Source organism: Ambystoma mexicanum, chromosome 5q, assembly GCF_040938575.1.
Source record: "Ambystoma mexicanum isolate Mex_15411 chromosome 5q, UKY_AmexF1_1, whole genome shotgun sequence".
In the NCBI taxonomy this organism is placed as follows: Eukaryota; Metazoa; Chordata; class Amphibia; order Caudata; family Ambystomatidae; genus Ambystoma; species Ambystoma mexicanum.
Genome location: NC_090933.1, coordinates 693,661,000 through 693,673,992, shown reverse-complemented (window position 1 = coordinate 693,673,992; position 12,993 = coordinate 693,661,000). Strand labels below are relative to the sequence as shown.

Below are 12,993 nucleotides of genomic sequence, written 5' to 3'. Positions count from 1 at the left end.
TCATTATTACAGGGAATCCAATAATATACTACTTTAAGTGGATGTTCATCTGCACACTTTCATGTACACTCTGGCGTTGGAAGACCCAAACCAAACTCAGATTATAAAGACCCAATAGGTCTAACCCTACCTCTGGCTGCAACCTGTATAGCACCATTCCATCTTCCATCTTGCTCAACTATAGTTCTATTGCCCAGTTTTAGGATACATGTGCACTCCTCACAATCCCCATAACAAACTAGCACTTGAAATGTGGGCCCTGAACTGTGTGCGCACCTGGACCCTATAAGTACACATTCATCCACCAAAACAAGAAACTCCTGCATAGGGACCCGATCTAAAAAATATTCATGTTATAGGCCTGTGTGTGGGGAGGGTTTGAGGGAAAAGGGGCTGGTGTGCGCCTGTGTTCAACACGCAAAGATCACTGCTTCATACAAACTCAAAGATCTGACATATAAACACATAAGGCAGAAATTACCCAACATACTCAATGTTGGGCTTACACAAATCACTCACCTACAGATGACCCATACCGCAAGGTAAACACACTCAATTCCATGCAACCGCAGTTCACCAGGAAATGCTTACCGCCAGATTTACACACCCACATGCCACACTACTCAGAAGCTGAAAAATCTATGTAACACGAATAGCCACTATGCCTATGCATATGCACAGATTACCCATACTAAAAATGAAAAACACACAACCTGAACAAAATATAAAAGCATGCAGTGGTACATATAAAATACAAGTACTAAAGTGGGGTTATTTTCATTTGCAACATATATGTTTGAGCCTTTTTGTTGTAAGGAAGGCATGGTATCAACAGTAAGACAGACACAAGTGACCACAGTTGAAGGGTGTTTATTGAACTAGAAAAAGGGTTTGAAAAACACCCATCTAATCCTAAATCTACAGATGGGAGCAAGCTACGACCATCAAATAATAACGCAGTCATAGTGGTGTCTTGTCAAAATAAAACAGCCTATAATAATAAACATAATACCAATCCTTACCTCTAAATGCAAATAGTGTGGGAAACAATGTCAAAGAAAGAAGTGTTCACAAAATGATATGATACAATGTCCAGGCCGCTGGCTTCCCTTCCCCGCATTTTCAGCACGAGATAAGGCATTTCACGAACTTATCACAGCCTCAGTCTTCTCTAGCATGAGGAGACAGTTCAATCTTTAGCATCAGGGCCTTCTGTGCCCAAGTCTCTTTGCCTTTCAAAGTCTCTTCAGAGGGCCTGATGCAACAAATAAACGATAAGTTCTTCTCCTCTTCCAGCCTTTCACAAGTACTGAATTTATTATTAGGCGGTTGACTATTTACCTGGATCCACCTCAGCCGGGCTCAGATCAGTTTTTAACACAATTAATCTCCCTCCTCCGGGCTCAGACCTATTTCATTTATGTTTGCATCGCTTGCCACATATGCTTCATACACTGTTGCCACTTGCAACTTTGGCTTCAACACAGACCGGTCTGGTATCAGTCTCCCCAACTCATCAGCTGTGCTGACTTCACTGGTGCTACTTTTTTGTAGGCGCCAAAGACAGTACCACAGCGGCAAATGATTCCCCTCGGCTTGACTATCGACGTGGGAGAGCCCCAGGTACCTCTGACACACAATGCAGGATTTGTCAGCTTTGCTTCTGGTTCTTACTTTTCTTATTCTCAAAGGCGCATGAAAGTTATGGTATTTCATTGAAATGGTCAATGGCACTTCCCTCCTTGCATCCCTCTCTGGTTTTGCCCATCTTTCGCCTTGTGTTAAACTGCCATCTTGGAACTGCTGCTTTCTTGTGTGCTTTGCCTTGCTCAGATTGTTCTTTTGTGCTCCACCTTTTACCTGTGAGGGGAAGTGTGATGGAATTCAGGTTTGTGTAATGATCAGTAATTGCCTGACCCTGCCGGACCATTGTATTGGGGCATGTCAGGTATACGGCCTGGGCGTTTTCCCTCACAGTGAGCGGTCTGTGTTGTGTTTGTGAGTTCCTAAGTATCCTACCTGGAAGGATGGGGAAAATGTGATTCAGGGAAGGGGATACAGCGTCTCGCCCTCCAGTGTCCTACTTCCACTCCCTGAAAACCCCTCACCCAGGTGATACTCCTGCACTGGTCGACCCCCTTTGGAACTGGATCCAAAAGCGATGACCGTGTCCTGGCCTCCTGGAAGACAGGTCCCCAGGGACTAGCGGGTGAGACACCTTCAGGTTTCTCACATTATCTTTACGCTATATACGCTGCCATGCACATATACTGCTAAAGTGCCTGGTGGGGCAACACTTCTATGCTTACATCTACTTGATATACATACACTTTTAAGGTACAGGGAATTCGATAGCTGGCTGTGTCCGTCTAGTTACAAATGTCATGTCTGAAGAAAGTATAACAATTCCCAAGTTTCTTTTCAATGGTGTATCAAAATAATAAAAATAAAGGAAACATGTTTTCAGCCAGATCACCTCTTCAATTAACAGTAAACAAGAAAGGCCATCAACCCCCTTGTGCTTCTTAAAATTAGCTCATTTAAGTGTGCTCATTTAAGTGTGCTAATTTACAAAACATTATTATGAGATCTTCGGCTTTGGTGCTCTGTTTGATTCTCATCAACAAACGAGCATGGTAGGATATGATATGACATGACAGTTTATATAGCGCCTATACACGGTGTGCTTCAAAGTGCTTCAAGGCAAGGGAGGGAACAGGGGAAAATACAATGACATTCTTAGAGGCCATGAACAGTAAGGATGTGAAATTAACAATCGTACTCGGCCTGACGACTTTTCAGATAGTGCAAGAGCTAAGACATAGATAAGGAAGGGAGGGGGAGAGTGGAAACAGACAGGCAACTACTGTACTAGGCCTGACGATATTTCTGTTAGAGCTGGAGAAAAAAGGTGAGGGAAAGGCGTGCAGAAAGGAAGGGGAGGTACAAAACAAGTGACTATCCTAGTAGGCCTGATGACATTTCAGATAGTGCTGCAGGGGAGGAGGAGGAACAAACGAGTAAGGGGTGGGGGAGAAGAGACGAGGTTGCTATCATACTAGATCCAGGGACAATTTTGATAGAGTAAGTGCATAGAAGAAAGTAAGGGAAGAGTGGAGATCGGAAAAGGGAGAAATGGAGATGAGGAGAGAACAGAGAGTAAGCAGTCAAAGAGAGTGGAGAAGAAAGAGTGGAGAGCAAATACAATTGCAGAAGTCAGTAGTAACAAAATGTTGGAAGCCAGGATACAAGATGAAGATGGGAACAGCATGATTCAGAGCCACCATGAATCAATGAAGTCCACAAAAGTCAAATCCAGCATTGGCCATAAAACGGTGATAGTGAAACCAGAATGTATCAGAACAGGCTTCTTCAGAAGTAGGCTGGAGGGGGTGGGGAGCAGGGTAGAAGAATCAAGCAAAACCGGCAACACCTGTGTGCGAGATGAGTGGGGGGCACAAGGAAACATAAGGGGGGAAGAGGGGATGGGGATGGCCTGTGGGTTCAGAGGGAGTACACACATGGTGGTGCATGCTTACTTGTCTGTGCAGGGGGTAGGGCCCTGGGTCCTGCTGGTCCAAACAGGTCCAAACAGGAATTGCCCTTTCTTCGTCTGCCCTTCACTTCAGATGCCCAGGTGAGAGACACCCTTGATCTAAGAGTTAAGATCAGGAAGGAAGGGGCATGGCTAAGAAGGTAGGTGGCACTTAGGCGAGGTGACCTAGATCCACTTGTACCTGCTCCCCATCTGCAAAGGAAAAGAGGCTGGTGGCAAACATTTGTAAATTCCCTTGCATGTGAAGTTTCTGTTCAGCTTCTTGAACCATGTTAACTATCCTTTATGTTTGCATTGCTCTATTGCTACACTCTGGAGACCAAGGGAAAACAGACATTTGGGTTGGTCTTCCCCCACAAGATTATTCTTATTTGACGGAGGCAGAACAGAAAGAGCAACTCCCTCCAAATATCATGCAGGAACAAATAGGCTCCATGCAGACATACATGAACTGAAGTGGACCTGCAGCAGTGTTGATAGGTTTCGTCTATTGTAAGAGTGCAGGAGGAGGAGACCGACACAGGTGGCATGGGTGTTGGCATACACTTATTATACTAAAATAAAGATTAAACCTGCCTTTCACGAACTCTGAGGGGTTTCCATACCTCAACAAAAACATTAAGTATTAAGGGTCCTGTCAGAATGTCCATTAACGGAAATGGCCACCATCCTGTGTCAGAAATCCTACCCCTATCTCTTACACTTATAAGTAAACTAATAAAGTAACACATCTTCTAGGTCCGGAAGAATGACTCCCTTCTTCTGGATAGTGAAGCAAAGTTCCAAAAGGGTTTCAAACCTGAGGGAATGACTCACTTCCCCAGGTTGCAAGTCCTTTTTCAAGCACCAAACAAAGTTCCCATTTAGAACATTGAACAGCAGTAGAGTTCTCAGTTCAAACTTAAAAGATAAAGGTCCAGCTCAAAACATCAACATCCATTATTTCCCATAGTTATTATTTCATTACTGGGTTCCTGGTGAATGTCTCCCTTCTCCAGGTATCTTGACACAAAGCCATGGACTCTTTGGATTTGATTCTATGATTTCACAATGCCAGGGAATGACTCCCTTCCCCTTGGCCTTCCTCAGGCTTTGTTCCTACAGTTCATAACGGGGGGAATGTCTCCTTTCACTTGGACTTTCTACCCTTAAATTCAAAGACACAGTTTTTAGCTTCTCTTCTTTGATTGGGGATTACTTGGTATCTTCCCTTTACCATGTACTGCAACGAGGAAGATGACTCTTACTGTGTGCAGATTATGGGTCCCAGCCCCTGGTTTCCCTTGCTGTTTGATTCAGCCCACTTGGTTCACGCTCCTGTCAAGTCGGACCACTAGGAAGTCTTCTCACTTCCTGGTTTGAGCACCAGTCCCTGGTTCTTCACCTTTTTATGTTCCGCTCCCTTGGCTTGCTCTCCCGCCAAGTATGGATACATGGGAGATGCCCTGCTTCTCGGTGGGGGTTTCCGACCCCCGTTCTCTACTTTTTACTTCTCTATGGCAGACCTGGTTTAGTTACCTGCCAAGTACTGAGACTATGAAGATGACTGATGTTTAGCTTCGTTATTGAGTGTGGGACCCAGACCAGTCTTTCTTGGTTTGTTTCTTGGGTGTTTGGGGAATTAGCTCTGTTTCCAAGGATTTCCTTTCTCTCCCGGATTGACTGTCAGGGTATCCCACTGCCCCCTTCTGCACCTAGCAACCATCCCGGTCACCCCTGTACCTTTAGGGCCTTTCCTGTAGGTTTTAGTTGGTCTCTTGGTCTTTTGACTTCAGTTTGGGGCTTCCAAAGTCGTCTCCCCTGCTACGGCATGCTGCAACGACTCTGCAGCATTCGGTCCCTGACAACGAGCATGTTTCCTCTCTATTAAGCTGTCCCTTGGTTTTACCCACCTAGACTGCTGCTTCTACCTGTGGCAGGATGGTCCTTCCAAGTTGGACCAATTTGGAGCACCACCATTGACCCAGTAAGCCCTAGTTCTGTAGCCCCTTCTGCTCCCGAACAGCTCAAGCGTTCCCCCACATCTGCAGTTCCTCCAGGGAAGGCTTCACTCCCTTCCTGGTTTTCCCTCTTCTATTTTGTATTGGTCTTGGCTAATAGGAATTTGTGAAACCCTAGACTGTTCAATCGTGTTTTTGAGGAGTGCTCTTCATACCTCTTTATTTCCTCCTTGTTTCAGTATTTCCCTGAGAGTTCTGGCTAAGATAGACCTGACTCTTCTTAGTTCCAGTACCTTAACCACAGATTTCTCCTGAGTTGACTATGTTCTTCAATGTCCCAGTACTGTCGATATGTACATGACACACGTACATGGGATGTCAAGGTAAAGGAGGGTTAGGTAAGGGGCACTGGAGTGGATTATACCGCGTTCTCCAGATATTCCTCCCCATGAGATCCTCCTCCTGAGGAGCACACCCAAGGGCACTAGCAGGTAATGGCCACACCTCTCTGGCATCATGCAATGGGGCTGCCCCTATGGGAGATGGGATGACCTTAAAGGATTATTCACACTATATTTAAATCTCAATTTTTGTTACAAATTATGGACCCTCTCTACGTACCGATGCTCTACGGCGCTGGAGTTTGCTCTATTGACCCGTGAGGTGCTGTGGCAGGACACGACTAACATGCCGTCCAGGAAGTAACCTGTTTAACCTCTTGATCCATTTCGACTGACACCTATGGGGACACCCACATGAGGGTGCGGTCTCCTGTATTCACTGAATATGCTACAAGCAACCTCTTTAGAAGACACACTACAAAGTGCTCACATTTTTTATCCCCGATAAAAGTGGTCTCAAGTTATTAACACCACTGAAACTGGTAAGCTTTTTCTCTTCTGGCAAGAGACACGAGTGACAAATCAAAAGCCTCACTGTCAAGGTCGGATAATGATCCTCTTGAAGAATAAAACTTGAGGAAAAAGATACTCTACACACTGATTCAAATTTAAAAAAATCTCCAAGACTTGTTCACAGTGTACAGGAGTATATATTGAGTAACTATGGTACTCTGTTTTATTGTGTTTCGGAAATTAAACATATTTTAGTAGTTTTTGCGGTCCAGAGAAATTGAATAAAGTTTGAAATATTTCATCTGAAACACATCTTTTAGTTCCACTTCAAGATTCTGATACAAGGACAAGAAAACAATCATTAATCCAGATAACCTAAAAGAATTACAAAATCGATTAATCTGAGTCTCTTAATGTGTGACAATACTAAATAAGGGATTACTCAGATGTGAGCCCCTTTAATGGTCCAATTTGTGCAAATTACAAATTATGGACAAACAGTGCCTAACCTAGATGCCAAACACACAGAATTCATGCATCTGTATGTGGTGAAGGTCTGAACTGATACAGACTTGAAGGTTGAGACAATACAATGGGATTTTAAAAAAAGATACAGGGAGAAATTCAAAGATAGAACAAGGATATTTTATGAATGGAAAATAAAGATTAAATGGACACAAATTTTCAAGGATCCAGTATGAAAGATGCTGCACAAAAACGTTCATTTTCATTTTAGCTACATTTTTCTCTTAGGAGTATGATAGGAAAAAAAAGGTACAGTACCTGGTGATTCACTCTCTGCCCAGAGTGCAGCAGACCCAGACAGTGTTCCCTGCAGCGAAGGCACAATTCCCAGTTTCGATTGCAAATATCCAATTAAAAATGGAACTGGTTGCTCAGGTGTCTCGGTGATCAGCTTGGTCATTAACTCCTTTAAAATAAAAATAAAACAAAGACATTTGTTGATTTTACCCAAATAAAAGAAGTTGAGGTTGAGTAGTGGTACATTACTTTCAGTGGCATCTCAGTAGTGGTACATTATTTTCAGTGTCATCTCACTAGATAATGTATACGTTTAATGCTTTGGGTGCCCGAGCATCCGAGTCAATAGGTGCCGTCACTTCAGATCTTCCCAGTCAAATTAAGAAAGCACGTGTACACCCCCGAGGAAAAACGGGACTTCTGAAGGGGTTTGTCACTATATATGGAAGCCAAAAACCATCCTCTAAGAGACACTGAAAATCTGCACATCTTTTTCAAGTGTGGCACACATTATTCAAATTTATGGAGAAATATTGCGCTGACGAAGCAAGTGGTGACGCTGCATGAAATGGACCGCACCTGACAAACATGGAGACGCTTCAATGCAAAGTAAGAGGCACCAAAAGAATGCCTCATTTTTTTGATTAACATTTCCCACAAGTTAATTGCTTCCAAGAGAGACAATGCATGACAACTGGCAGAGTTGCCACACGTGATCAATTTACAGAACGCTTAAGAAAACCTGTACCAGTTTCAAACCAGGACATCTTTATTACTGTTTAAACTGACACTTCTATATGTTGTGACAGAGCATCTTACTCAGCCCTGTCAGTGGAGGGAGGGAGCTTAATCTTTAACATCCCGGTGGGTGCCGGAGCGAGTGTGGACGGACCTCCTCCTTTGCCCTCCTTATCTATAGCTGTGACAGTGGCGTGGCGGTACAACCATGAGAACCAGGCGGCAGCCCACAGGACATGAGTGAGGAGGCTTGGGACATGATCGTCTGATGATGGAGGGGGTGGAGCCAACACAGCGGGGATGCCGAAGGTACCCAGACGCGGCGTGGAGTCCCAGAAAGAAGTGCAGCACTTCTGGAGCCGTTGCACTAGGAAAACCACTAACCCACTAAGAATGTTTAAAGGAAAAATGGCGATCAATAGGCCATATTGACTGTTAACAGTTCCCTTGGGACCATTGTGCAGCCCATGCCCGGAACGCATCAGGGCCGCGTGGAGAAGGGGCAGGACTTACAAGAACCTTTTGAAGTGTAAAAGTCCTCCCCTGCTGCACCCCATAAAAGCCAGGTAAGTACTTGGCTTGGGAGAGCTGCTCAATCCTTGGGGGGGGCGGGGGGGTTTAAAGAGTGTCTTGCAAGCAATGTGGAGTGGTTCAGTTGGTTAGAGCAGGAGGTGGAAGGATGATGTCCAAGAAGCTAGAGGAGGACAGAGTAGAAGGCGTGTGGAGGTTTTTGGAGAGAGGATTCTGTGGAGTAGTTGTGTGTGAGTTGAAGGAGCGAGTCAGTTAAAGGAGCGAGTGATGAGGTGACAGAGCAGGAGGGGTGGTAGTTGTGATTGTGGAGCGCAGTTGGGAGTGAGAAGTGGTAGCAGATAGTTGTACTAGGAGGTAAGTGCAGTAATGAATGGAGGAGTAGAGGTGGGAGGACATGAGAGTTGGAAAGAAAGTAACATCAAAGTGTGGAATTAGGAAGGCAGAGTGAAACATCGAAGGGATAGTGGCACGGTGGGAAAGAGAAAATTGTGTGACACCAGTGTAGAAGAAGACAAGGTAAGGGTCTGCGTGTATGCTGAAATGTCTCAAGCAGTGTGGTAGAAGGCACTATCCCTGAACTCCCTTAGAAAACTAAGCCGGGCTAGCAGAGGGATATATAGGGAGCCCCTAAGGAGTCAGTCAGCCTGCATTCAGAGAAACCATTGCAGCACCAGGCAGAAACAGACAATAGGTGTCACCTGGCCATAGCACTAACAAATGTTACGGACACCAGGGCTAGGTAGGGGTACAGCAGAAGGAACTATGGAGAGGGGCAGCCCTAGTGCCAAATTCCCCAAGTCCGCGGTTGGCCCTGAAATCCTCAGAAAAACCCATCAGCCAATCTGTTTGAAGGGCTCACCACAAATAACCACTCTTGAGGCCTCAATATCGTTCCAAGGGTGTTTGCGATCTTAAAACAATGTATTTACCCATAATACTGTATTTACCCATAATACCCATCAAAAATGTTGATATATGTTTAAAATTAAGCACCAAAGTGTATCACCTTTTAAATCTATTGACAGAGTTTAAATCTTAATGTGATTCTTATTCATGGTAGGTTGAACACAAAGAATTAAAGGATAGAGAATACTTAATCCAAATGGTTTTCATTTTGTCAATACAAGGGAAGTAAATAGGCCTTTCATGCACATAGAATCAATACAGGCATTGATATGGTGTTTGCAATGCATTTGGTTGTCTTCTTGTTGAACTGACCAAAATGTAAGACTTCACTTCTGTCCTCCTTGCATATTCCAATCGAAGTGTCTTATGTTCCTATGAGACTGGGCTGGGCCTTTTGGAATGGAAAGATGTATGGGTCCCGATTCACATAGAGTTTTCCTATGGAATTGCTCCATTATACAGGCTTCTGTGAAACAGGCCCATGGTCTATTGTCAAGAAAATTCATTAGGCTCAAAGCAACAAAAAAAAAAGGCATCTGGACTATACCCCTCCCACATTACTTAAGGCAATAAACTGACCAGAATGTTAGCCTAATGGATATTCAAACAATGGAGATCCTGTGACAGCAAATCATGACAAATGGAAAGCTTACAATTAATTATTACATTTTAAGTTTATACTATTTTGCAGTTTGACATGTGCAAACACAGGAAATGATTTTACTTCTAAAATTACAAACATAGCAGTTTACAATCAAGCCAAAAAAGTGTTTTAAAGCCTAGAGGCAGGATTGAAGTCCCAGGCACGAGTGAAGCCTTTTGAGCGTTATTACCCAAATTGACCTTTTACATTTGACTTTTTGCACAATTGACCTAATTATAGTGGTCCTAATTGACCTTCTGCACAATTGACCTTTATATTATTTTAGTTACTTTATATATGTATCAGGTTGTTTTTGGATTATAAATAATATAAGGGGATTGGCGGGGGGAAGCAGGGGGTTTTGGTTTGGGTTGGGGATTGCAGGGGGGCGGGGGGGTTTCCCACCGCATATATGTCCTAATTGACCATCTAAATTAGGTCAATTCTCCCGAGGTCAATTGTGAAAAGGTCAATTAGTATACAACCTTATGAGCCACCTCCAGCCCTCTACCATTGCAAAGAGCTGTTGGACCAGCAAGGCTATCCACCCTCCCATCAACAAAGGTAAGCCCTGTTGGGCTATGCAGAATATTTACTTGGCATGAATGGTAAAAATCGAATTTCGAGCGACGAGCGCTCTGCACATTCCACATTTTCTAAATGTGCTTTTACATCTCCTCTAGTGCGGCGCAAATGTGGGGCAGTATTTGTTGAGGGACAACTCTGTAGTAGCCATTTGGCTATTTGTTTGAATTGGGACCAAAGTCAATCCAAGATGGCCGCCTCATCCTCATGCAGGGGAGTCCTGCCAGCCACCTCCGGGATTGGACAGCCTCACTTTAAAGGAGCCTATCCTAAGAGCAGACAATAGCCGGCAGGCGAAAGCTGGCCCCCACATATGGGCCCCTCAGTGAGGCTCCTGTCTGGGCCGGATGGGCTTGGAGGGCCCTCTCCTCCTTCCTCCCTTCACCCCTGCAGCACAACATGGAGCAGTCTCCTGGACTCATGAAGACAGACTCTAACCCCACAATTCTGGGCCTCTGGAACTTTTGCACCCCTGCAGAACAATAAAATCGATTTTAGGTGATTTTACTACTTTGCAGCTATGTGTTTCATTTGCTTTAGTGTGCCTTTTGCAAAAATCTATTTAAGGGTACTTTACTTCTGTGCAGCCATTTTCGTTTCATGTGCTTTAGAGTGCCTTTAGAGTACCCTTCAGGTGAGTGAGACCTTCCCTCTATGCTCACTGCTTATTTTCACTTTCTTGCAGAGTCCTTATTGTGTGGCTGCCTGTTTGATGTTGCCCCTCACTCCATGAGGTGTGACTTTGCCTGTTTGTGTAATCGTACCTATTTGACTGAAATGCTGCCTGATGTAGCCCTCTGTAATATGAGGTGAGGCTTATCCAGTCTGGGTAATCGTACCCATCTGACACACACGCTGCCTGATGTAGCCCCCGTAACATGAGGCAAGGCTTTGCCAGTCTCTATGCACACACCATTCTATGTCTGTAACGATATGTTTATTCTTGCACTTGACCAATGTACCATGCATTTTCTGTAACTAGAGCCTAGATGCCTCAGGGATGTGTGCGCTGAAATAAATGCATAAAATAAATGAATAAATAAACAGTCTCGCCTCTTGTAACACTAAATCCGAATTGTCTGATAATTAATAAAACTATTCATACATAGCTTTACCACATATGACGCATATTCAGACACGTGTGTAGGCCGGTAGATTATAGAAATCCAAAGTTAATTAATGGAGCATGTTGCTTTGAGAACATAGACTATAAAATGGTTTGTGCATTTAAAAAATGAAGATTGGGGGTGTGCATTCTATAGGAGTGTCTCACAATGAAGTGAGTCACTGGAAATATTTAACCAATACAATAGTGTGACATAAGAGTGGGAATATTGCACATTTTAAAAAGCACGGCCACTCAGGGAACATGATTCATCCTCACTCTGCAATTAAACGATGCTGGGAAGTAAACCATCTGCTCCAAAAAAATGGGTCCTTAACTGCGATCATATTGGCATTGGCACTTTAAATCAATTTCAAGATGCTGCACACACAACATATGCAGGTCATGCTACTGTAAATATCTTTTATGATGGCACCCACATTAAATGCTAGTATGTCCATTTGTGGAGGATCAGAAGGAGGACACAGACAGTGATGGACATTTTAGGCATAGTATTTATTCTAAAGTAATATAAGGCCCAGCTCTCCCTATATCTATGGAGTGTTACCTACCTATTTTACTAACTAAGGTGCTCACCAGTTAGTGTGAATGTCCAAAAACAAGTCCATCCAATGTCTGACCTTACCACTAATGTAACTTACTAAGGACAGGTGAATGACTTCCCTTCTCCTGGTTGCTGTGTTTTGTCACAAGAGTTTCTATGTTCTTTCATTCCACTTAAAAGACGATAAACAAATAGTATCTTGTTATCTTGTACATTAAGTTCTGTAACTCTTGTAAGGGACAGATAGTTTTCCGCTCCCCTTTTATGCAAACAATCTTACTTTTTTCATAAATTCCTTCCCTCTTTCTTGTCAAGTTCGAGACTCTCTTCCCAGGGTGCCATTTCATGTATGAACTTTCACTTCCTGATCTCCTGGGTGTGTGTTTCCCCAAATGTCTTTATTTAATATATTCGCTTTGTCATCTTTGGGACCTGGGTTGACCTTTCTCTAATTTTCAACTCTACTCCTCTCCCACTTTGTGTACTTCATGTAGCTCTGCCTTTCATCAAGATGGTTCTCATTCCTCTGCTTATTTTCACCTCCTTCCGCTCTACTATGCACAGGGGGATTCCACTGGCTCTCTCTGCTTTCCAGCTTCTGTCACCTTCTCGCGCTCTCTCATTCTCTCTTGTCATATCACCAATTTTCAGCATCCTCAGCACAGTCCATTAGAGGGACTGATTTAAAGGGATAGTCTTAGTTTCTTGCTGTGGCTAGCATAAGTTCACTTCATCTTTATGGTATGATAATGTTCCGTTATGTTAGACAAATACATATAAGCCATCACTTTGAGGGCATCAGGGAGTT

General features: G+C 43.7%; 1 protein-coding gene across 3 annotated transcripts in view; it reads right to left on the bottom strand.

Moving 5' to 3' along the window:
* C5QH8orf34 (chromosome 5q C8orf34 homolog) overlaps positions 1 to 12,993 on the bottom strand; it is a 1,794,780-nt gene that overhangs the window by 1,491,589 nt on the left and 290,198 nt on the right. For all 3 annotated transcript variants that reach the window (XM_069621157.1, XM_069621156.1, XM_069621158.1), the window contains exon 2: positions 7,134 to 7,281. In XM_069621157.1, coding sequence (XP_069477258.1) covers positions 7,134 to 7,281 — 148 coding nt within the window. The remainder of the gene's footprint in view (positions 1 to 7,133; positions 7,282 to 12,993) is intronic.